Here is a 23,355-nt window from a genome sequence, read left to right on the forward strand (position 1 = left end):
TATTTTCTTATATTTTTTTCTTCTTCTATTTTCTCTATTTATTTCCTTTTTTTAAAAAGAGTGAAAATCAAAATGATAAAATATTTCCATTCATCTATATTTGGTTGAGTGGATGAAAAATGAGATTAAAGATAAATATTTGAATTTCAATTTGAAGGAAAAGTGGAAGAAGAATAAAATTTAAATTTTTGTTTCTAAAATTCAACTTTTCTTCCCATTTTTCTTTCACTTTCTCTAATAATATTTCTTTTCAATTTTTCTCTTTTTATTTTCTATCCTCCCATTTTTATCTCTTCCAAATTCCAATCATAGAGTTAATGTTTAATAGTCGTTTTTTAGTTTTCATTTTAATATATATTTTTTTCTTATATATATATTCATTTCATTCCAAAATTGAAATGTAAATGCTAATAATAATAATAATAATTTATTTATTTATTAATATTGAAAAATAAAATATAATAATTACAATTTTTTTTAGTAGAGCCATTCTCTACTAGTTAAGCATAAAGTGACCAACACTCAGCATTTTAATGCAAAAGTGGAGATTTACTCTTTCGAAATAAGAAAGACTGTTGTGACAGTTCCATAAACAATTTGTTTGGCGGCAAGCAAGGTTTCTCCGGCACTGATCAGGAGAAATGGGTCGGTGTCGAGCTGCGTCGCGCCCTGCCGACGATGATCCCAACCACAGGTTTGTTTCTGATTACTGAAAGCGCTTTTCTTTCAATTCTTGCGTTTTGACTTCGCATATGTGAAATTAAGCTCGGGGACTTTGCGTTAGGGAAATTTCAATTAATTAAGCGCTTCATATGTTACGGAACGTGCTTTTCTGTTCTCGTTAATGCTATTATTGTTCCCCCCATTATCATTGGAATCAATGGCATGGTTCGTTTCGTGGAGTACTACTACTTGGTGGTTTGATATGGTCACATGAAGCCTTTTGTTTTAATGGAGTATTATTTATTGCTTTGAGATTCTTACGGTTTGTTTAGAGGTGGATTTGGAGTTGGAAGTAGAAGGGTAGGTTTTCATCTCTGAATTGGGAGAATTATAATATAATATGTTTATAAAAGTGAATAAGGAACGATTGGGAGGTTATGAGATAATCTCTATGAGCTGCTGTGATTCTCCCAAAATTTAGGGGTTGATTTCCGACACTTCTCTTTAAGCTGGCAAATAAATATGAGTAATTCCTACCTTATCAACATTAAACTCAAAACTCAGATTTCAACGAGGCATTTGTGAGCACATTTGCTTCCTGTGATTTTGTTGGAATGTAGTAAGAGTAAAGTCCCATTTTCAATTATTGATTAATGAAGTTTGATGAATCTGTAAATCCTTTCATGTGTCGAAGAATATGCATGGAATATCGTGTTTCTGGGACCTAGGATCAAGTTTGCCCTGTGTGGTACTAGAGTTTGGGTGAAGGAAGTAGAACCAGCTTCCAATAAGATTTTACTGACAGTTGTAACAATGTTATGTCTTTCCCATACTGTGGGTATTTCAAGAATTCAAGAAATCAGCATATTTCCTCGTCATATGGTCTGTAGATCTGGGAGCAGTGTTTATTGTAGACCTTGAAGGTCCAGGCACTTCAGATTTAAGATGAGTGGTATAGAATATAGGTGGGAAAGAGAAAGAAATAGAAAGACAATGAATGAAGGAAAGGGGAAAAAGAAACGAAGAAGAGAATACAACATGGTTGCCAATAGCGGCTGGATCGTTCGCTATTGAGATGGAGTGTCATGGAGCTGCCACAGTGATGCCATCACGTGGTGTTTCAATGTGGTAGCTGGGGTGGGCCCGAATCAGCAGAGCGGAGTGATCGTTGGAACCCTAAAATCACCCCCAAAGGTTCAAGAAAAACTTCCTTTGGCTGCGCCACCCTATCTCTTCTCCCATTCTTGGTCCCTTTGCCATTGCAGCAGCTGGATGTTAAAGCTGCACTGCCACTACTTATGATGCACAAATACGATACGAAGATACGATTATTTTAAAATATATAGGATATGATATGTCATACATGTCAGATACATGTCTTGATATGTATAAATATTCATAAATGTAATCAATGTGTAATTGTAATTTTGATTAAAATTCATAAACATAATAAATATATACTTGTAATTTTGCAAATCCAAAATAAAAACATACTTCTTGTACATTACTAAAAGCAAAAAAATTATTGATCATTTCATCATAAATTACTTCCTATTATTTACAAATAAAAATAATACACTCAATCTCATTTCTTTCTTAAAATCATCCATAAAGAGGAAAATTTTCATTTTTAGTTCATAAAGAGACAATGTTTCTATATTAAACATGTTTATATATCCTTTTTTTTACTCAAACATATTTATATATCTTATTTAGCTGTTTAATTTTCCAAAGGTTTGGATACTTCTCCGATACACATCACTAATAAGTATCGATGAAGTATCCCAAAGTATCAAGATCGAATAAAATCTTTATAATATTTTTAAAGTTTTGGATATTTCACCGATATGTATCAGTGAAGTATCTAAGAGTATTAGTATCAAATACGTATTGGATACGGATATGTGAACAAAAATGAAATATTTGTGCTTCATAGGCCACTACCAACTTGCATTGCTAACCAAAGCCTCTTTAGTGAAAGGGAGTGTGAAGATTGAAGAGTTTGAATTTTTCTAGTGTTTATGAGAAGAGACAAAGAAGATGAAGAGCAGGAGACCGAGACTAGTACATGCGTTGAACTCATCTCAAATTTCATGCCGCTTTTGCGCGACAATCAAAATGCAAAGCATGGATCAATATTCTCCCAAAACGGCACCTATTATGAGGCCATATGTGTATCCATTTCCAATTTAAAATAATGATTTTTTAAAACCATGTTTATCAAATAAAAAAGGTCAGGAAAACAAAATTATTAAAAATTATTATACATTAAGTCTGTCTAAACTCTAAATACAATAGCCATGCTTTATTTAGAGGCAGTTACTCAAAAACCATAAAATCCTAACAAACAGTAGCTTTAAAACTAACTAACTAACATTCATTTCTCATATATATTTATATATCAATGAGTGATTAAATTCTTTAACATATCCAAATGTTCATCAGAATAAGAAATGAACAGTGGTTATTATTTTCTGCAAAATGATGTTGAGGAAATGTGGATTTTTAGTATTTTTTCTGTGCATCAGCTGTGAGGCCTACATGGGCACAGGACACAGGGTCAACATTTTGGATGCAATGGAATCTAAAAATGCTTTTGTCAATAAAGTGGTTGTTTTCAAGTTTGAGGATGGAAATAAGGGGGAAAAAACTTAAAATTTTTACACACTTTTAGTTATTTTGCTCTTGTGAAAGAAAAATTTATACTTTCCTTTGTCCTAGAATGATTTTGTTTTGCTGTAGATTTTTGTTTCTGGGCACACCCTTGGATACGTTGAAATTCTTCTTGAATGCTTCCTGCCAGCTGCCACATATTTTTGTTTAGTTACCCTTATGTTGTAATGATGTTTCTTCCATTGCTTTCTGTTTTTAGGTCAAAGAGAAAAAAAGCTGCTCTGACTGTAGAAAATTCAGAAACTTTACCTACAGGTGATTTTTGATCAACACTTACCTGCCCTTCCTTCCAAAAGGTCCATTAACGTTTTCTGTAACACTATTTTCTAAACGTGGTAGGCCAAGGGATAACTAATAGCAAGGTATCTCTTTATCACTGTAATTATTGTAACAAGGATATTTCGGGGAAGATTCGCATCAAGTGTGTTTTGTGTCAAGATTTTGATCTCTGCATAGAGTGCTTCTCTGTTGGTGCTGAGGTGACACCTCACAAAAGCAATCATCCATATCGGACTATGGTAAATCTTCTAAGCATTGTTCCTTTTTATATTTATTGTAATACTTTCACTGATTCGCATCTTCAATTTTTTCTCTAAGATATACTGAGAATGATTGACAATAGCTTCTTCCTTCTTATGCTTCTCTTCTTTCCTTCTAAGAAAATTTTCTTTCCTCAAAAGAATGAAGAACAGGCAAGAACTAAATGCTTGAGACTGTACTTGGAAAGTTGGTTGGTATTTATTCTTTAATGGCAATACTTTGTTACTTGACAAACCAGATTGTTGATAACTTGTTAGTTAGTGCTTCTTTAATTCTATGTAATTTTGTGCATTATTTCATAATGATAACAACTTTTTTCCTTTGAAATATTTTTCTAAATGGGTTGGAATGAGTAAACCCTCATTTTAGTTCCTAAATTGGTGAAGCACTGTCATATTAATTCCTGAATTTACAAAAATGTCAAATAAATCCCTGAAATTGAAGTCTGTTAGTCACTTGGTCCTCGCCATTAACTTCACTATGGACTATAATGATAATAATTTTAATTTCAGGGATTTATTTGACATTTTTCTAAATTTAGGGGTTACTATGACTGCCTTACAAATTCAGAGACTTTAATGGGGGTTTACTTGGGTTGGAATTGGCTGTTGCTGACTTTTTGTCTGTGCTCTAACCAGCTATTTTAATATATCACTTCTCGGATGATGGATATTTTTTTTAACTTTGTTCTGAGCATGCGCATGATCTTTCTTTCCACTTTCTTCATTTTATGGTCCTCACAAGAAGGTAAAAACTGAATGAAAGTTCTTAACTTTCTTGATATGCATGCTATCATCATACATGTAGCATTTTCAGATGAAAATAATAACATTCCATTGTGAATAAAGTTTCCAGTGTACGTGTATCCATGTTTATTGTTAGTATATTAGTGTATTAATTTAAGTTTTTAAAGCATTTTTTTTTCTGGCACAGGATAATCTATCTTTTCCACTTATGTGTCCAGATTGGAATACAGATGAAGAGATGTTACTTTTAGAGGTATGAGATTTGAGTATGGGGAACGCTTGTGTTTTCTTTTTTCTTTTGCATTATATGTTAAATTATATATACTTTTCTGTCATATTACTTCTCATTAAAATTTGTGTTTCTAAATGTTTTATTGTTATAGGGCATTGAAATGTATGGATTTGGGAATTGGAATGAAGTTACTGAGTATGTCGGAACAAAAAGCAAATTTCAATGTATTGATCACTACAATGCTGTATATATGAACTCACCATGTTTTCCTCTCCCTGTAAGACTATTTGGGAACTATGTTATTAATAGTATACATGCAACCATCATTTGAATTCACAGTGTAATTGTTCATATGCACACCTAGGATTTGTCTCATGTTATGGGAAAGAGCAGAGAGGAACTCTTTGCAATGGTGAAGGGACGTGAAGTCATGAAAGGTTTGTTTCTCAATGAGCTAAATCACAACTTTTTAAGATTTTGCATGCAAGACTTGATTAGTTTGTTTCTGTTACAGATATTGTGAATATATTACAGATATTGTAGATACATATATTATGGGCTATTATCCTCACTATCAATTAGGGATATGATTAGATTAGTTTCCATAATATTAGAGATTAGTATCTCTATCATTTATTGTATTTACTCTATAAATAAGATTGGTATGTGTACAACAATACACACAATTCCTGAATCACAACATGGTATCTAGAGCTTAGGTTCTTTTCTTTTAGAATATATTTTTTCTCTCTTCTTGCAAAGGCCCTCGCTGCCACCTCTAGCCACTGCCGGCGGCTGTGCCGGCGGCTGCTGCCTCCAGTCGTCGCACTGCTGATTGCCTCCTTCGGTCGCTACCTCCAACCGCAACCTCCGGTCGTCGTGTCGCTGGTTGCCGCGCCGCCGACCGCCACCACTGGTCGCTGCCTCGGGTCGCCGCGCCGGCAATCGTCGCCTCTGGTCACTGTGCCGCCGACTGCCGCCTCTAGTTGTTGCCTCCGACCGCTACCTCTGGTCGCCACGTCGTCAACGACCGCCGCCTCCGAACTCGCTTCCGGTCGCCGACTCTGACTGTCGCTTTTGATAGCCGTCTCTGACCGTCGCTTCTGGTCGCCGCTTCCGGTAGTCGCCTTCGACCGCCGCATCTGGTCGCCAACTCCGACCGCCGCTTCCGGTCGCCGCCTCCGGTCGCTGACTCCGACCGCCGCTTCCGGTCGCCGCCTTCCGGTCGCCGCCTTCGGTCGTTGCCTCCAACTGCCTTCGGTGACCAGTTAGCAGATATGTTCACAAAAATCGCTTAAAGGACCTCGGATTGATTACATTTGTAACAAGCTTGGTGCATATGATATATATGCTCCGGCTTGAGGGGGAGTGTTACAGATATTGTGAATATATTACAGATATTGTAGATACATATATTATGGGCTATTATCCTCACTATCAATTAGGGATATGATTAGATTAGTTTCCATAATATTAGAGATTAGTATCTCTATCATTTATTGTATTCACTCTATAAATAAGATTGGTATGTGTACAACAATATCTGTAATATATTCACAATATCTGTAACACTCCCCCTCAAGCTGGAGCATATATATCAATTAGGGATATGATTAGATTAGTTTCCATAATATTAGAGATTAGTATCTCTATCATTTATTGTATTCACTCTATAAATAAGATTGGTATGTGTACAACAATACACACAATTCCTGAATCACAACAGTTTCATTCATGAACTTATATAGTATGCCACCAACCGGTTGAAATTGATAAGATTCAAGAAGTTACAAGATAGTTATAGTGTAGAGTTGAAAAATATGAAATATTTATAATTATCTGTGCAAGTTTTCCTCCTTTTTATAAAGGAGAATTACATTAGGTGAAAGAAGGAAACTAAATCGTAAAATAAGGGAAGAAAATATGACAATAATGAATTAACTAAAATAAGCTAAACTAAAAATGGCAACAAGATAATTATACAGAAAATAAAGTAATTACTAGCAATACAAGGAAACAAATTAGTTACACAATCAAACTTATTAACAAAAACATTTTAGGGAATCAAATAGAGATTTAATCCTCTTTTAACAGCATATCAACACTCCCCCTCAATCTGGCTTGAAGATGTCTTCCATGCACAGCTTGTTAGTTATGTTCTCAAAGAGTTTCTTGGGTAATCCTTTGGTTAAGATATCTGCTGATTGTTCTTGAGTGGGAACATAAGTAATACGAATTTGTCCTCTTTCTTTCTTCTCCCTAATGAAGTGCTTGTCAACTTTTATGTGTTTGGTCCTATCATGTAGGACTGGGTTGTGTGCAATACATATTGCAGACTTGTAACGATATAACTTTAATGGTGCGGAATCAAAAACCTTCAATTCTTGTAGAACCTTTTCCACTCAGAACACATCACAAATTTCATGAGCCATTGCTCTAAATTCAGCTTCTGCACTGCTTCTTGCTACAACACTTTGTTTCTTGCTTCTCCAACTAACCAGATTTCCTCCAATGAAGGTGCAATTATCTGGGGGAATTTGTTTCATAGATTAAAATTTGATTCCTGGGAATGTGAAGATAGGAATGTAATATTCCCATGTTTGTTATGAGTTTTGAGTTCCTTGGTATTGTTCATTCCTGGGAATGTCTTCCTACCATGTTTCTTACTTTTTTATACCCATGTTGAGGGTGTGAGAATGTGATATTCCCATGGGAATATTGGAAGTTACATCTTAACACACTTGTAACTTCCTGTTCTAATTATTTTTTTTTTATTTTTAAATTTTGAAAAATATTCCAAGGAATATTAAAATATAACCAAACATATCTTATAAAGATACATGGGAATAACATTCCAATGGAAATATTCCTGAGAATATGATTCCCAGGAATGCAATATGATACCCCAAAACAAACGCTCCCCTGATGTTGATTTTTGGTTTGTAATACGTCTAGCCCTATCAACATTAATATAGGCTTGTACATGTTGGTGGCCATGGTTTTTATAGAGCCCTTGACCAGGTGACCCCTTCAAGTATCTTAGGATCCTAAAATCTGCCTTCATATGTTTGGGTCTCGGTGCATGCATAAACTGACTTACTGTGCTTACATCGAAGGATATGTTTGTACGTGTGGGATAGGTATATTAGCCTTCTCACCAATCGTTGATACCTTCCTTTTTCCACCATTTCTTCAAATTCAGCTAGTTGTAGTTTTATGTTGGGTTCCACGGATGTTTCAGCAGCTTGCATCCAAGTGATCTTGTTTCCTTTAGAAGATTCAGATTACTTACCCTGGTACATAAAAATACATCCCTTAGATCTGGCATATTCAATTCCAAGGAAATAATGGGCCAAGTTCCTTTATTTCAAAAACCTTGGAAAGTTTTTCCTTCAATTCTTTGATCTCCAAGCAATCATCACCTGTGAAGATAATATCATCCACATATACAATTAAAATAGCAATCTTACCATTTGCTGAATGTTTGTAGAAAAGTGTGTGATCAGCTTGGCTTTGGATATAACCAAGCCCTTTTACCACATTTCCAAACAGCTCAAACCATGCTTTAGTCTACAAACCTTATTTCTTCCAAGTTCTTTCTCAAACCTTAGGGTAAGACTCACAAACAATTCTTCCTCAAGTTCCTCGTTCAAAAAAGAATTCTTTACATCCAATTGATGTAAAGGCCAGTTGAAATTGGCAAAAAGGGATAGAAGAATCTGTATAGTGTTAAGTTTAGCAACTAGAGCAAAAGTATCTTCATAATCTACTCCAAATGTTTGGGTAAATCCCTTTGCTACCAATCTATTTTTGTACCTTTCTACACTTCCATCAGCTTTGCACTTAATGGTAAAGACCCACTTACACCTAACTTGTTTTTTATCATGGGGCAAGTTTACAATCTCCCAAGTCCCATTCTTCTTAAGTGCATCCAACTCTTCTAAGACTGTTAATTTCCAGAAGGGTTAATCTAGTGCTTCCTTGATGTGTCTAAGCACCAACAAATTTGTAATTTTAGAGGTAAAGGCTTGGTGATTTTTGGAAAGGTTTGATGGGAAACATATTTGGAAATGGGATGGTTTGTGCTGGGTTTTGGTATTTTTTTGTGCTGGCTCCGGTTCCTTTCCTAAGAGTTGTGGGAGATCAATAATAAAAGTGAGAATTGTAGTGTTACCTGAAAGATCTTGTGGTATTTATGCTATACTATCTTTTGGGGTTTCTAGATGGCATGGCGTAAAGATGATGGGCTGGTTTCTAGTTCGTTTAGGATATTTTCGAGTCTAAACACAAACCTCTTTTTCTAATTGATATTTTTTCTTTCCTTGTTTGGGCTCCTCTTAAGTCTAGGATAAGGTTTCCTTTATCAATTTTAGGATATGTTTCAAAATGTTTTTTCTTACTAAATTCATTAATTTGATCAACTAAAGTTGTATCCTCAGTGTTGAAAACAAGAGTGAGTAATTGTTCATGCAAAAAATTGACTTCATTCATATTCTTCCCTTGAATGAAACTTTTTTGAAAAAAAATTTGATGTTCCAAGAAGGTAACATCCATGCTAGCATGAAGCTTCCTTGTGATGGGATTAAAACATCTATAACCTTTTTGGGTGGGTGAATAACCAATGAAAATGCATTTTTCCGCTCTTGGGTCTAGTTTAGACCGAGGTAAAAAGGTGTATGCAAAAAAACAGTATAACCAAACACTTTTAAAGGCAGATCAACATGCAATCATCATGATGGAAAGAAGATTTTAAAAGTGTCTAAAGGCATGTGATAATTTAACACACAAGTGGACATTCTATTTATGAGATAGTTTGTTGTTGGGATAACATTCCCCCCATAAATACTTTGGAACATTACACTCAAACATGATGGCATGAGCTACATCAAGAAGTTTTATTTTTCTTTTAGTAGTTCCATTTTGTTGAGAAGTGTTTGGGTATGTCGATTGATGTTGAATACCTTTATTTTGAAGGAATTCTTTGAGTTTCTTATTAAAATAGTCAGTGTCATTATCACTTCTCAAAATGAATATTTTTGTGTCAAATTGTATTTCTATCATTTGTGAAAAACATTTAAATATATTAGGAACATCAGATTTTTCATGCATAAGGTAGATCCAACATATCCGAGTGTGATCATCGGTAATGGTTATGAACCACCTTTTTCCAAATTGAGTTGTAATTTTCGATGTACCGCATACATCACTATGGATTAAATGAAGAGCTTTAGATGCATGATTAGGTTGAGAGGAGTAAGAAGTTTTATGACTTTTTGCAAGAACACAACTTTCACATTTAAAAAGAACAATCAACATTTTTTAATCTATTATGCCATAGCATTATTTGGTCCCTTATAGGGAAGAACCAATACCACTGCGACCTTGAGCTACTTTATTCTCGAATCGAAAGCATCTTCAAAATAGTAAAGTTTGTTCATCATTTTGGCATTGCCAATCATCTTCCTCCGGTTCGGTCCTAAAAACACACCCAATGTTAAAGAATTTCACATTGCAATTAGAATCATTGCAAATTTACTAACGGAGAGAAGGTTATAAGACAATTTTGGCACATGTAACACATTTTTTAAGTTAATGTGTTTAGATAACTTAATACTCCATTCTCTTGCAATTGTTGAAAAACTACCATCTACAATTCTAATTTTTTTTATTTCTGGAACAAGGAGAATAAGTTTTAAATAAAGAAGAAAGGCTGGTCATGTGATTAGAAGCACTTGAATCAATGATCCATAGTACACCCAAATTTGAGATGCAATTAAGAGACTTTGAGGCACTAAAATTACTAGAGAACCACTAGGAATACTAGATAAAGAACTAGATTTTAGCAACCTTATGAGTTCCTCAACTTGTTACTTACACAAACATGTCTTTTTTGCCTCGGGCTGTAGCTGTAAGGCCTAATTTAGGACCTAATTTATTTTCCTTTTATTGGAAAAAATCCAAGTCCCGCCTATCTTAGATCACTAAAAAGGGGCACTATCATTTATCTACATACTAAACCCAATAGTGTTGGACATGAGAGTGTATTGGAAAAAAATTCAAGTCCCACATCAATTAGAGATAAGGCAATTAAAGAGTATATAAGTGGGGGACAACCCTCACCTTACAAACCAATTTTATATGTTTGAGTTAGACCTATAACCCATATTCTAAGATGTTAACAGAGTTATCTACATCCACTCTGAAAAGGGCCACTTACCATTTGATACATGCACCAAGTTCAATAGTGTTGGGCGTGAAGGTGTGTATGAGTAAAATCTAAGACTTACCTATCCTAGATCATTAAAAAGGGTCATCCACCATTTATCCATGTATCAAACCTAATAGTGCTAGACGTGAGGGGGTATATTGGGGAAAACCCAAGTCTCACATGACTAGAGATAAGACAATTAAAAAGTATATAAGTAACAGATAATCCTCACCTTACAAGCCAATTTTATAAGGTTGAGTTAGGCCTATAATCCACATTCTAAGCCCTTTAAATGTGTTGGTCTCCGATTCCAACAAGTTTCTCTTGTGTGACGCGGTTTGTAACAGTGTTCACACCATATATTTGAGGAGTTCTTCTAGTTTGTTGAACTCTTAAACACAGTAGCTTCTACAGCCAAAGCATTAGTCTCAGAAGAAGGTGGATGAACTTTTTTCTTTCCCATCATCACATATCTGCAAGTTTCCTCTCTTTTAGCTTTTGCAAAGATCTCACCTAGTGAGGGCAAGGTTGCTCTCGCAATGATTCTACCACGAACTTCATCTAGCTCCTCACTAAGACCAACAAGAAACTGGAATATTCTTCCTTTTTCTACTTTTTGTTGACAGTGTTTGGTGACCTTGGCTGACTTCCACTTACAAGTATTGAAGAGATCAAGGTCTTGCCACACTTGCTTCAGGGAGCGGAAGTATCTTGTGACATTGTCACCTCCTTGCCAAATTTCTCTAGCTTGTAAGATCACTTCCTAAATGTGAGATTTATTCCCAAAGTCTGAATACATTTCAGGGACACTATCCCACAATTCTTTGGTTGTGGAATAACACATATAATTGCTATTGATATCCTCCTCCATGGAGTTCACCAACCATGTCATCACCATGGATATTTTAGCATCCCACACAGTGTGTTGTAGGTCATTAGTGTTGGGCTTGGCTTGCTCCCCGTTAAGGTATTCAAGCTTTCCTTTTCCACAAATATACATTTGAACAAATTGGAACCACCGGAGATAGTTCAACCAATTAAGCACTTGAATATTAGGGTTTGAGAAAAATAGTGTGTGTGTTACGCACTTCTTTCCTTTTTCATTATTTATATAACATTGAGTACATAAAGTATGTAAAACCCTAGGAGTCTAAGACACACATCAGACATATATCAAAAGAAGAAATAACAGAATACAAAGGCTACTCTAATAAGCTATTCTAACACTCCCCCTCAAGCTGGAGCATATAGATTGTATGCACCAAGCTTGGAACATAAAAACTGAATGCGAGGCCCCCTCAATGACTTAGTCATAACATCTGCAAGTTGTTCATTGGATGTGACAAATTCAGTGACAATTTCCTTAGACAACAACTTTTCTCTAACAAAATGACAGTCAACTTCTATATGTTTGGTTCTCTCATGAAATACTGGATTGGAAGCAATGTGGAGCGCAGCCTGATTATCACAATACAATTTCATTGGATGGCCTTCACAAAAATTTAACTCTTGAAGAAGTTGCTTAATCCACATAAGCTCACAAGTAATTAAGGCCATAGCACGATATTCAGCCTCAGCACTAGATCAGGCAACAACATTTTGCTTTTTACTCTTCCAAGATATGAGATTTCCACCTAGGAATACACAGTAACCAGTAGTGGAACGTCGGTCTATGGGACATCCTGCCCAATCAGCATCACAGTATCCAGAAATCCTACTGTCTCCTTTATCCTCATACAGTAATCCTTGTCCTGGAGCCTTTTTGATATATCTAAGAATACGCAAAACAGCATTCCAATGATCGATATGAGGAGCCTGCATAAACTGACTAACAATCCCCACTGCAAAAGAGAGATCAGGTCTTGTAATTGTAAGGTAAATGAGTTTTCCAACCAATCTCCTATACCTTTCTGGATCTGCAAACGGTTCACCTTGATTAGTCATTAGTTTTTGGTTAGGATCCATAGGACTATCAATGGGTCTGCAATCAGTCATGCCTGTTTCCTCTAAAATGTCCAAAGCATACTTCCTTTGAGAGATCACAATGCCTTCCTTTGATTGGGCAACCTCGATACCAAGAAAATATTTTAGAGGTCCCAAATCTTTGGTCTGAAAATGGTTAAACAAATGTTTCTTCAATTGAGAGATTGTAGATACATCGTTTCCTGTAATCACTATGTCATCGACATAAACAATCAAATAAACACATCTCCCAGGTGAAGTATGACAGTAGAAAACTGAGTGGTCTGCTTCACTTCTTTTAAGCCCAAAGTCTTGTACAACATGACTAAATTTTCCAAACCAAGCTCGAGGAGATTGTTTGAGGCCATAAAGAGATCTTCGCAATTTACAAACAAAACCAGACTCCCCCTGAGCAACAAATCCAGGAGGTTGCTCCATGTAAATTTCCTCCTCCAACTCACCATGAAGGAAGGCATTTTTAATGTCTAATTGGTGGAGAGGCCAATGACGAATAGCTGCCATAGCCAGAAAGAGACGAACAGTAGGAAGCTTGGCCACAGGAGAGAAAGTGTCACTATAGTCGAGGCCGTAAACCTGAGTATATTCCTTTGCCACCAATCGGGCTTTGAGCCGATCAACTGTACCATCAGGGCCAACCTTAATAGCATAGACCCATCTGCATCCAACTGGTTGTTTCCCAGGAGGAAGTGGAACTAGCTCCCATGTACCACTATGCTCAAGAGCTTGCATTTCATCAATCATGGCTTGTCTCCATCCAGGATGACCAAGAGCCTCATGAACATTTTTAGGAATGGTAAGAGGAGATATAGAAGAGACAAAGGAGAAATACAAGGGGGATAAGCGATGATAACTCAGAAAATTATAAATAGGATGAGGGTTTCGAGTAGACCGAATACCTTTTCGAAGAGCAATGGGCCATCCTGAGTTATCCTCACTAGGATCCGTAGCAGGGACATCTGATGGTGAAGGACATGAAACAGGTGACTCTTCAGGTAATGTTGGATCAATTTGTCGTGCTCGACGTTGATATGTGACAAGAGGAGGTGGAGTAGCTTGAATAGGAGTAGTTTCGGGAATAATAGACTGAGTAACCTCTTGGTTATGAAGTGAAACTTGAGGTGGAATGGGAACATGAGAACAAACTGGTAGCACCTGTTGTACTGAAAGAGAATCATGAGTGGTGCGTGAGAAAAATGGAGTTTGTTCAAAGAAGGTGACATCTGCAAACATGTAGTATTTTCTGGTCTCTGGAGAGTAACACTTATACCCTTTCTGAAGACGGGAATAGCCTAAGAAAACACACTTAATGGCTCTAGCAGATAGTTTATCCAAACCAGGAGAGACATTATGGACAAAACAAGTACACCCAAAGACCCGAGGTGAGACATGAAACAAGGGTTCTTTAGGATAGATAATGGAGTAAGGGATTTTATTTTCAAGGGAAGAAGAAGGCATTCTGTTTATTAAAAAACAAGAAGTGAGGATTGCTTCACCCCAATGATGTACCGGAACTTTTGCATTGAGCATTAGGGTGCGTGCAGTCTCCACAAGGTGCCTATTTTTCCTTTCTGCTATTCCATTTTGCTGGGGTGTATGTGGACATGTAGACTGATGTAAGATACCCTGTGAGGATAGGAAAGAAGACAATTCAGAAGAGAAATATTCTTTAGCATTGTCACTTCTAAAGATTTTAATTGTTCTCCCAAATTGGTTTTTGATCTCATTGAAGAAAGACATGAAAATAGACAACAGTTCAGAACGATCTTTCATTAGATATACCCAAGTACATCGAGAAAATTCATCAATAAATGTTATGAAATATCTGAAACCAAAAGATGTTACACGACTTGGACCCCAAATATCAGAATGAATGGTAGTGAAAATTGAGTTACATCTTTTATCGGTTCCCTTGGGAAAAGATGATCTAACATGTTTGCCTAATTGACATGATTCACAACCTAACTCTTCTAAATTTTTAAGATTAGGAACCAAAAGTTTCAGCTTGGATAGACTTGAGTGACCCAAACGGTCATGCAGGAGCTTGGGTGACAAAGCAGCAACACAAGACACAAGAGGTTGTGTTTCAAAATAATAGAGACCACTAGATTCATGTCCTTCACCAATCTTCCGACCCTTACCATGTTCCTGAATAACAAAAGATTCAGCATTAAAGGTTACCGAATAATTTAAAGACTTGGTTAACTGACTTAAAGAGATTAAGTTGAAAGAACAATTAGGGACAAATAACACAGTTTAAATTTAATGAGGGAGACAGAGAGACTTGACCAATTCCTTTGGGAGCAATTTTGGATCCATTTGCTAAGGTAATTAGTTGAGGGGATTTAAGTGGAGACATGGTAGAAAACATAGACCTATTACCAGTCATGTGATCAGAGGCTCCTGAATCAATGATCCATGGACTTTGATTTGCAGTTGAATGAGAAATACAAGCTGTAGAAACAGTAGTGGTAGAGAAAGATTGAGCTTGATTCATAGATTTCCATTGAAGAAATTTCTGATAGTCATCTTTAGGGACCATTCTATCAGTTTTTCTCAATTTCTTAGACTTGGACAGATTTGGAAAACCATGAAGAGAATAACAATTCTCTTGGATATGACCTATCCTCTTGCAGTATGAGCATTGAGGACGAACGTTTCTCCCTTGACTAGAAACCATTGTAGAAGCTTCAACCTGACCTGGAGATGCCATACGAAGAAGAAGGAACAACTGGAGAAGATGAACAGTAACCGCAACTCAAAGAGAAGATGAACAGTGACCAAGACCCAAACGACCAATTGGAACACTAAACTGAGGTCTGAAACAGACCCAGAAGGCTCAGGCGAGCACAACGGTGGCGGCATGGCGGACTTCCGGCGACCAGGAGGCGGCGCGTGAGACACACGCGCTTGACGGACAGACACTTGGGGCGGCGCGTGGGAGCGCGTGGAGGCTTGGATGAGCTCGAAACCAGCAGGGTTGGGTTGCGCGCACAAAACCCTAAGTTCTCCGAAGAATTTGGTCGCCGGAGGCGGCGGCGGACGGTGGCCGGCGGCGGCGGACGCTGGCGAACATCGGCGGCGGACGCCGGCGAACATCGGCGACAGACAGCGGCGGCGGACAGCGGCGGCAGACGAACGACAGAGCGGGATCGGACCCGCTCTGATACCAACTTGAATATTAGGGTTTGAGAAAAATAGTGTGTGTGTTACACACTTCTTTCCTTTTTCATTATTTATATAACATTGAGTACATAAAGTATGTAAAACCCTAGGAGTCTAAGACACACATCAGACATATATCAAAAGAAGAAATAACAGAATACAAAGGCTACTCTAATAAGCTATTCTAACAAAGCCGAAAGAGGTGATTTGAATAGAATGAGAATCGCCAAAAATGACCCTTTGTTCCTATGGTTGTGAATTTTGATCATCGTTGATGGCTAAGGAACTGTCGGCCATGATTGCAAATCAGATGCGGATAGATTGTGCTTTGATGCCAAGTTGAAAAATATGATATATTATTGATAATTATTTGTGTTGGGTTTCTTCCTTTTTATAAAGGGGAATTACATCAAGTGAATGAAGGAAACTAAATCCTAATATAACTAAAGAAGATATTACATTAGTAATAATGAATACCTAAAACAAGCTAAACTAAAAAAGGTAACAAAGTAATCATACAAAAAATAAAGTAATTACTAGCTATACAAGGAAAAAAATTAATTACACAATCAAACTTATTGACAAAAATATTTTAGGGAATCAAATAGAGATTTAATCCACTTTTGACATCCTATCAACAAGTAGTTATACAATTAGTTTGGTTGTTTTAGTTGGAAAGGATGGGGGACTTAGCTTAAAGCCTTAAATAGTAACCATTTGTAAAGGGGAGTCCTTTAAAAGAGAATTCTCTCATTTTTTTTGTTATCATTCATTGGCCATTACATGGGATTGGTACTTTCATCAAAGTTCTTCTACATGTTTAAACCCTTTACATGTTATTCTTGTAGAAATTCCTCTAACTGCAGAGCTTACTCTGAAAGAAGAAATTCCCTTCTCTGATGGAATAAGGTATGGTTCACCCATTAACTATGATTATTTGAATTGATCATTTAGGCTAATTCTTTGGTGTAACAGCTACGAAGAGTCGAAGAAGGCAGAGATCTATAATCAAACAATGTCTAGGTTAACCTCAGGTAGGATCACATAGCTTGAGAAAAGTGTTGTTTTAACATTTTGTTCTGAAATTTGTCATTGGTATAATTTATATGCTTGATATGGGTTCAGAATGTGGCAAAGCTTACTCAAGTACAATTAAGAAGGCTTCCAATGTGAGCCAAAATAATGACGGAGTTAAGATGGAAGGTATGTTTTCTGAAGAATGTTCTGAAAGATAGTGTCTCTTCATTTTGTTTTTTGAGTTAGCATTTCATTTCATATGTTTATTGTTTTCAACAGAATGTAAACATTGGCTAGTTTTAAATTTTGAATTGTTCAACCCCTATTTTGGACTTCATGTTTTGAAAACATTATACAACGTAATATAAAACAGTAAAATCCTGTACTCTAATACTTTTGTAAGAATGTCTACCTCTTGCTGTGAAGTAAGAACAAATGGCATGCAAATTAGGTTTGCAGCTCTTCTCTTTTAATGCAGGTGAAATTCTATGAAAGGAAATAGGACAGAAAAGGATGAATGCTGCAATAAATTACACACTTGGGTGATTGAGAGTCCTGTGGCTCAGCTTATTCCTCTAACTAACCACTTCTGTATTTGTATCTATATTATATAGTTTAGACTTAGATGGGTAAGATGGAATAGCTCGAGAGAATTGAAACGAGACCACACACGTGCTCAAACACATTGAATGAGACAAGTTAAATGGCTAGTAAAGTGGAACTATTTCATGTGTGACACATGAAATGCATGTGGTTATTCTAACATTTACTAATTGGTAATGTTACTCTATTAGCATTTGAGGCAGGGATTATATTAACCAAATTGGGTCGGGATCTACTATCACCCATATTCTTTGACATAGGCATATTTAATATGGAATCAGCTAATAGTAATCCACATACATCTTAAAATGCCTAATTTAGGTTCTTGTATCATATGATATCTAAATGTTTCATAGTTTCAAAGAAATCATGTTTGTCTGCATACTCAGCTAAGAAATTGCAGAATATAAATTCTATATACTAATGTTTAAAACTGCATTTTATGTAATAGAGTCTCAAGCAGATCGGAGCATTGGAGAGAAGAAACCTAAATTATCTGGGGAAGATAGGCCTTCTATGACAGAGTTGAGTGGATACAGTTTTAAGAGAGAGGAATTTGACATTGAATATGACAATGATGCAGAGCAAGTGTTGGCAGATATGGAATTTAAGGACACTGATACTGAAGCCGAACATAAAATGAAACTGCATGTGCTTCATATCTACTCAAAAAGGTATGAGTGAATTATTGTTGTCAATTCTGTGTAATTGTTAAATCATTCCTAGATTCCAACTTCTTTACTATCATATTAAGCTCTGTTTATAAAAAAGGATCATTAAATTCGTCCATTTGTGTAAATTTCATGATTGTTAAGCATCCAAACTAGTTTCTATCTTTATGTCAAGATTATGATTTTTATTTTCTTTATTTCAGATTTAGGTTTTGGTTTTGAGGTATATCATTATAGTCTCATAATTACATTCCCAAATAAGAGTATATTACTCTTGTTGTATCTTAGACAACTGACTTTCTAAACCCTAAACCCTAAACTTTCTAATAGAGTCCGAGGAGACGAGTCATTTAATCCGGTGGCAATTGATGGGCCAATGATTAGTGTTAAAAACAATTATTTTGTAGGTTGTTCAGCTTTTTAAAAGCTGATTTTTGGCTCTATCTGTCAAAAAGGGAAGTAGGCTCATAGGCTGAGAGTTTCTGATTAATGTATTTTGTTTATATATATATATATATATATATATATATAAACCCTAGCTGAGGTGTGGCTGAGCACCTTTTTTGCAAAGATTTCAAATTTAACTTGGTAGCAGAGCGGGTTTGATCCCGCTCTGCTGTCCCTCCCTGTCTGGCGTTTGTCGCCGCTGTCCGCCGACGACCAAAATTTTCCGGCGACCTTAGGGTTTGGTGTGCCTTGTTGAGCGCAACCCAACCTTGTGTCTTTTTGGGGATAGAGGAGATCTCATGCACCCTCACGCACCGCTCCAATCTTCTGCCCAGTCACACGCGTGTGATTCATGCGCCGCCTTCTGTTCGTCAGAGCTTCTCCGCGCGTTCACCGTTGTGCTCGTCCACTCCTTCTGAGTCTGTTCCAGCCCTCTGTTCACGGTTTTGGGGGGCTGTTTGAAACGCGAATACTATTCATCTTCTTCTCCTCCTTCTTTGTCAAGTGAAATGTCCTCCGCAGGCCCTATTTTTCCCTTTGCTGGTACTCCCACCATCACTACTGCAAAGCTGAACTGGAAAAATTATTTGTCTTGGTCTGCCTCAATGGAGTTATGGTTTCTTGGTCAAGGATATCATGACTTTGGAGAAGGAAGTTAGTGACATACCCACTGAACATAAATCTCAATGGCAGAAACTTGACTTCCAATTATGTGATGTCCTATGGCAATTTGTTGAACCTGAGGTGTTATAGATACTCAGGTCATTTAAGACATGTCGTTCATTTTGGAAGGAAGACCAAGATATTTTTGCTAATGATATTCAACGTCTTTTTGATGCAACCCAGAGTGTAGCTTCTCTCAAGCTAGGGTGACCAAGATGCTGATGAGCAAGATCGATAGAAGTGGAGACACAAGTAATCGGTGGTGAAAGACGATATAATCCCCCAGACTCATATGCTGCTCCAATCGTTCGTCCAGTATGTCGATCCTAAACAAGAATAGAATTGTTAACAAACAAGATAGAGAAATCAAAGGTACGAGTGAGTTTGCCAATGAAAATTAAATTAAAAGGACAATCAGGAACAAACAAGATAGAATGTAAAGGGTGGTTAGAGAGTGGCTATGTTTGACCAATGCCATGAACTTTAATCTGAGAACCATTTGAAAGAGTAATAGATGGCAAGGAGGTTGAGAAAGACAAGTGAGAGTGAGAGAAGGGGGATTGGTTACCGGTCATATGATCACCATAGTTAAGAATCCAAGGTCCAAAAGAAGGAGAATTGGAAATAAAGGTTATAGGATTACCAGATTGAGCCACAACAGTGACAAGCGAGGAAAATTGTTGGGTTGGCCAAAATTGATGGAAATCATGATAGTTAGAGGCAGAAATAGTGAAATATGTAGGAGAGGAAACACTGCTCACTTGGGCAACATTTGCTAATTGTAACTGGTCTTGGGCCTTTTTGTGACAATCAACTTTAATATGACCAAAAAAGAGATAGTAATTATAACAATGATTTTGTTTTCCACGGCTGCCTCCACATCCACTACCACAATCAGATGAGTGTGAAACAAGAGTAGAGTAGTCAACAAAAGATGTAGAGGGATTGTCCACAATACGAGGAATGAAGAGATGCAATAATTGTTCACTAGTTGTGTCGTATATAAGAATTGTGGGGGTAGACAAAATTTGATTATGGACCTACGCAAGCTCAAGAAGAAGACCAACAAGTGTAAGAATCATGAAGAACTAGTGTTGTTGCTGCCCAAAAGTCTCCTTATCAGAGGGATAAGGCATCAAGTTGTTGTAGTCTGATCGATCAGACGGTCAAGCTTACTCAAATATGTCTGCAAATCCAGGTGATAACATTGTAAAGGCACTGAACATCATTAGCATAAGATACAAATATTGAAGAGGCGAGGCAATGAAAAACCAAAGAATTGTACACAATGAGGCATTAATTTGTTGCCATTGGGCTTGATCATCTACAGCAATGGCAGAAGCTTTGGTGGTTAAGTGGTCAACACGTCCTTGACCATGAAACCAAAGATGAACCATAGTTTCCCAGATTGTATAATTGGCCAATCCTATTAATTTCTCACACAAAATTAGGGGAACATTGGTAAATGTCGTGGACAAAGAAGAGGTGAGAGCAGCCATGGGAGATGAGGGGAAAAGGGACCAAAACCAAAGAGGCAAAGTAGAGGCCAAACAGAGCCAAACAAGGTCATTGGAGGCAGTCGGCCACAATTGAGGGGTCATTGGAAAACGATGTCACATGTAGGTACTATTCACGTGTAGGTATTATCCATGTGCGATATTGTTCACCGTAAAAAAATTTTAAGTTCTAGATACCATGTTATTTAGAAATTGTGTGTCAATCTTCAGCACACAACTCTTATTTATAATGAAAAAATAAGGATTTACATGATATCATATGATTAGTTAAGATATGATTAACCCTAATAAATCTCCACACTATCTTAACATAATTGATAGCACTTATCTTGCGTATGTTTGATGTGTTTATAGTATGAAAACTGGGCGACCTCCTCCAGCCCCACGACGACCTCTTCCATGCTCTTGACCTTGGCCATGACCTCCACATCCTGCAACAAAAGCAAAAATTTTTGGAGTAGTTATGGGATCATTACCTGACATTGTTTCCTGATAGGGCATTTGCAAAAAATGTCCCATGAGTTCTTTGAAGTAGGGACATTCGGGATGGTCAAGATTTGATTGTGAACAAATTCAAAATCATCGTGAAGGCCATGGAGAACGTACACCATACAAATATTATCCAACCTACTAATCATTTTCTTGTGGTCATCATCAATTAAAAGGGTTTTGACTTCATCAATTGTAGACTGGGCTTTGCTCATCATGGTCTGTCATTTGGAGAGTGGCCAAATTATGAATTACATCATAAAGGCATTGGACGTCATTTGAGTACAAGTCCCAAGCATTCTTCCAAATGTCTTAACACGTCTTGTAAATACAAAAGTAGACCATCAACATGGCGTCAATAGGTTGTCGTAAAAGAGTGACCAATTGTGCATCTGCTTTCTTCCATTGGTCACAATTTTGTTGAGTAATATCTTTGAGTCTTTTTTCCAAGTGATTGGCCAGTCCTTGACCAAGGAGCCATATCTCTACAGTTGTTTTCCATTACATATAATTACTTTTGAAGATTTTTCTTATGTAGTGGAAGGACTTTTAGAGAAAACAAAGGAAATCGTGCCTTTATTAAAGGATTCGACCATTTGGACATAGATGAACAAGGACAACAGATGCCAAAAAAGGTTGGACGACCTTTTACAGGAAGGTAAAAGTGGCAAGTGTGATAGACCAAGTCACGTTGCAAGCGGAGGTTGGGAAGGTGGTGCATGAAGCCCACAAGCTGATGAGGCTCTAAGGAAAAATATGTGAGGGTACGTGGGGGCTCTACTTGTGTCGCTGACTTTAGAATTTGACAGACCGACTCTATCTATTTCTGGTGTCGACGGTTTGACCTCAAATAGAGGTGGTCGTTAGGACAACGAGTTTGACAGCAACCCTTCTCGGAGACGTTCTCGACTTTTATCTGGCCCACGAAACCTAGCTCTAATATGAACTTGAAAATAAGGTTATATGACCTAATCCAAATGCTTGAGAAAGAAGGTCCTCAACAACTTTATTTATATTCAATGATATGCAATATATTTAATTACATAATCCTTTAATTGTAGGGATGGAAATAAACGGATACAAATCGGAAATAAACCAGAAATATAATAATAGAAATACAGAATAGAAATAGTGAAAATCTAATCAAATCTCAACATATATCTATACTAGAAATAAATTATATCACAGCTTTGTATATAATTAAATGTGTTTATATAATTTCAAAGTGTAGATATCCACAGGTCTAGGTACCTTTGTATCCACGCTCTTACATCATTAATAAGTACCATTTAACTATTCATTTTTGAACTTATTATCAGAAGCGGAAGAAATCATTCTTCTTATTTTATTCAAATGATTGGTTTTTTTTTTTTGGTAAAGATAGGAAATATTACAAAGATGGTCGCAGTGAGGATTGAACCTAGGTCCTCATGTTTCTAACTACTCCAACCCCTCCCCACCCAACCACTAGGCTAACCCTAGTGGTTACAAATGATTGGTTTAGTATATAAATAGGTAAAACAGGGAAATAAAAAAGGAAACAAATAATAGGCAATTCCTATAATTAAATAGGAATCCCTATAAATCAGTAACAGCAATAAAGAATAAATTGTAGATCCTAATACCTGAAATTCTGCAACATAATAATATCCCATAAATTTTCGGATTCCTATCCAACACTCCCCCTTAAGCTGGTGAATAGATGCTAGTCATTCCCAGCTTGCTAATATTAGACTCAAAA

The 23,355-nt window shown here is 36.7% G+C and overlaps 1 protein-coding gene across 1 annotated transcript in view; it reads left to right on the plus strand.

Annotated features, from left to right (window-relative positions):
* Positions 1 to 522: 522 nt before the first annotated feature.
* ADA2A (ADA2 2A) overlaps positions 523 to 23,355 on the plus strand; it is a 44,020-nt gene continuing 21,187 nt past the window's right edge. The window contains exons 1-10 of the mRNA XM_020382337.3: positions 523 to 694; positions 3,536 to 3,591; positions 3,676 to 3,854; positions 4,810 to 4,875; positions 5,006 to 5,131; positions 5,219 to 5,291; positions 17,056 to 17,116; positions 17,183 to 17,241; positions 17,333 to 17,410; positions 18,279 to 18,501. Of these exons, the coding sequence (XP_020237926.1) occupies positions 642 to 694; positions 3,536 to 3,591; positions 3,676 to 3,854; positions 4,810 to 4,875; positions 5,006 to 5,131; positions 5,219 to 5,291; positions 17,056 to 17,116; positions 17,183 to 17,241; positions 17,333 to 17,410; positions 18,279 to 18,501 (974 nt within the window). The 5' untranslated portion in view covers positions 523 to 641. The remainder of the gene's footprint in view (positions 695 to 3,535; positions 3,592 to 3,675; positions 3,855 to 4,809; positions 4,876 to 5,005; positions 5,132 to 5,218; positions 5,292 to 17,055; positions 17,117 to 17,182; positions 17,242 to 17,332; positions 17,411 to 18,278; positions 18,502 to 23,355) is intronic.

The sequence above is a fragment of the Cajanus cajan genome, chromosome 6, assembly GCF_000230855.2.
Source record: "Cajanus cajan strain Asha chromosome 6, NIPB_CcT2T_4, whole genome shotgun sequence".
In the NCBI taxonomy this organism is placed as follows: domain Eukaryota; kingdom Viridiplantae; phylum Streptophyta; class Magnoliopsida; order Fabales; family Fabaceae; genus Cajanus; species Cajanus cajan.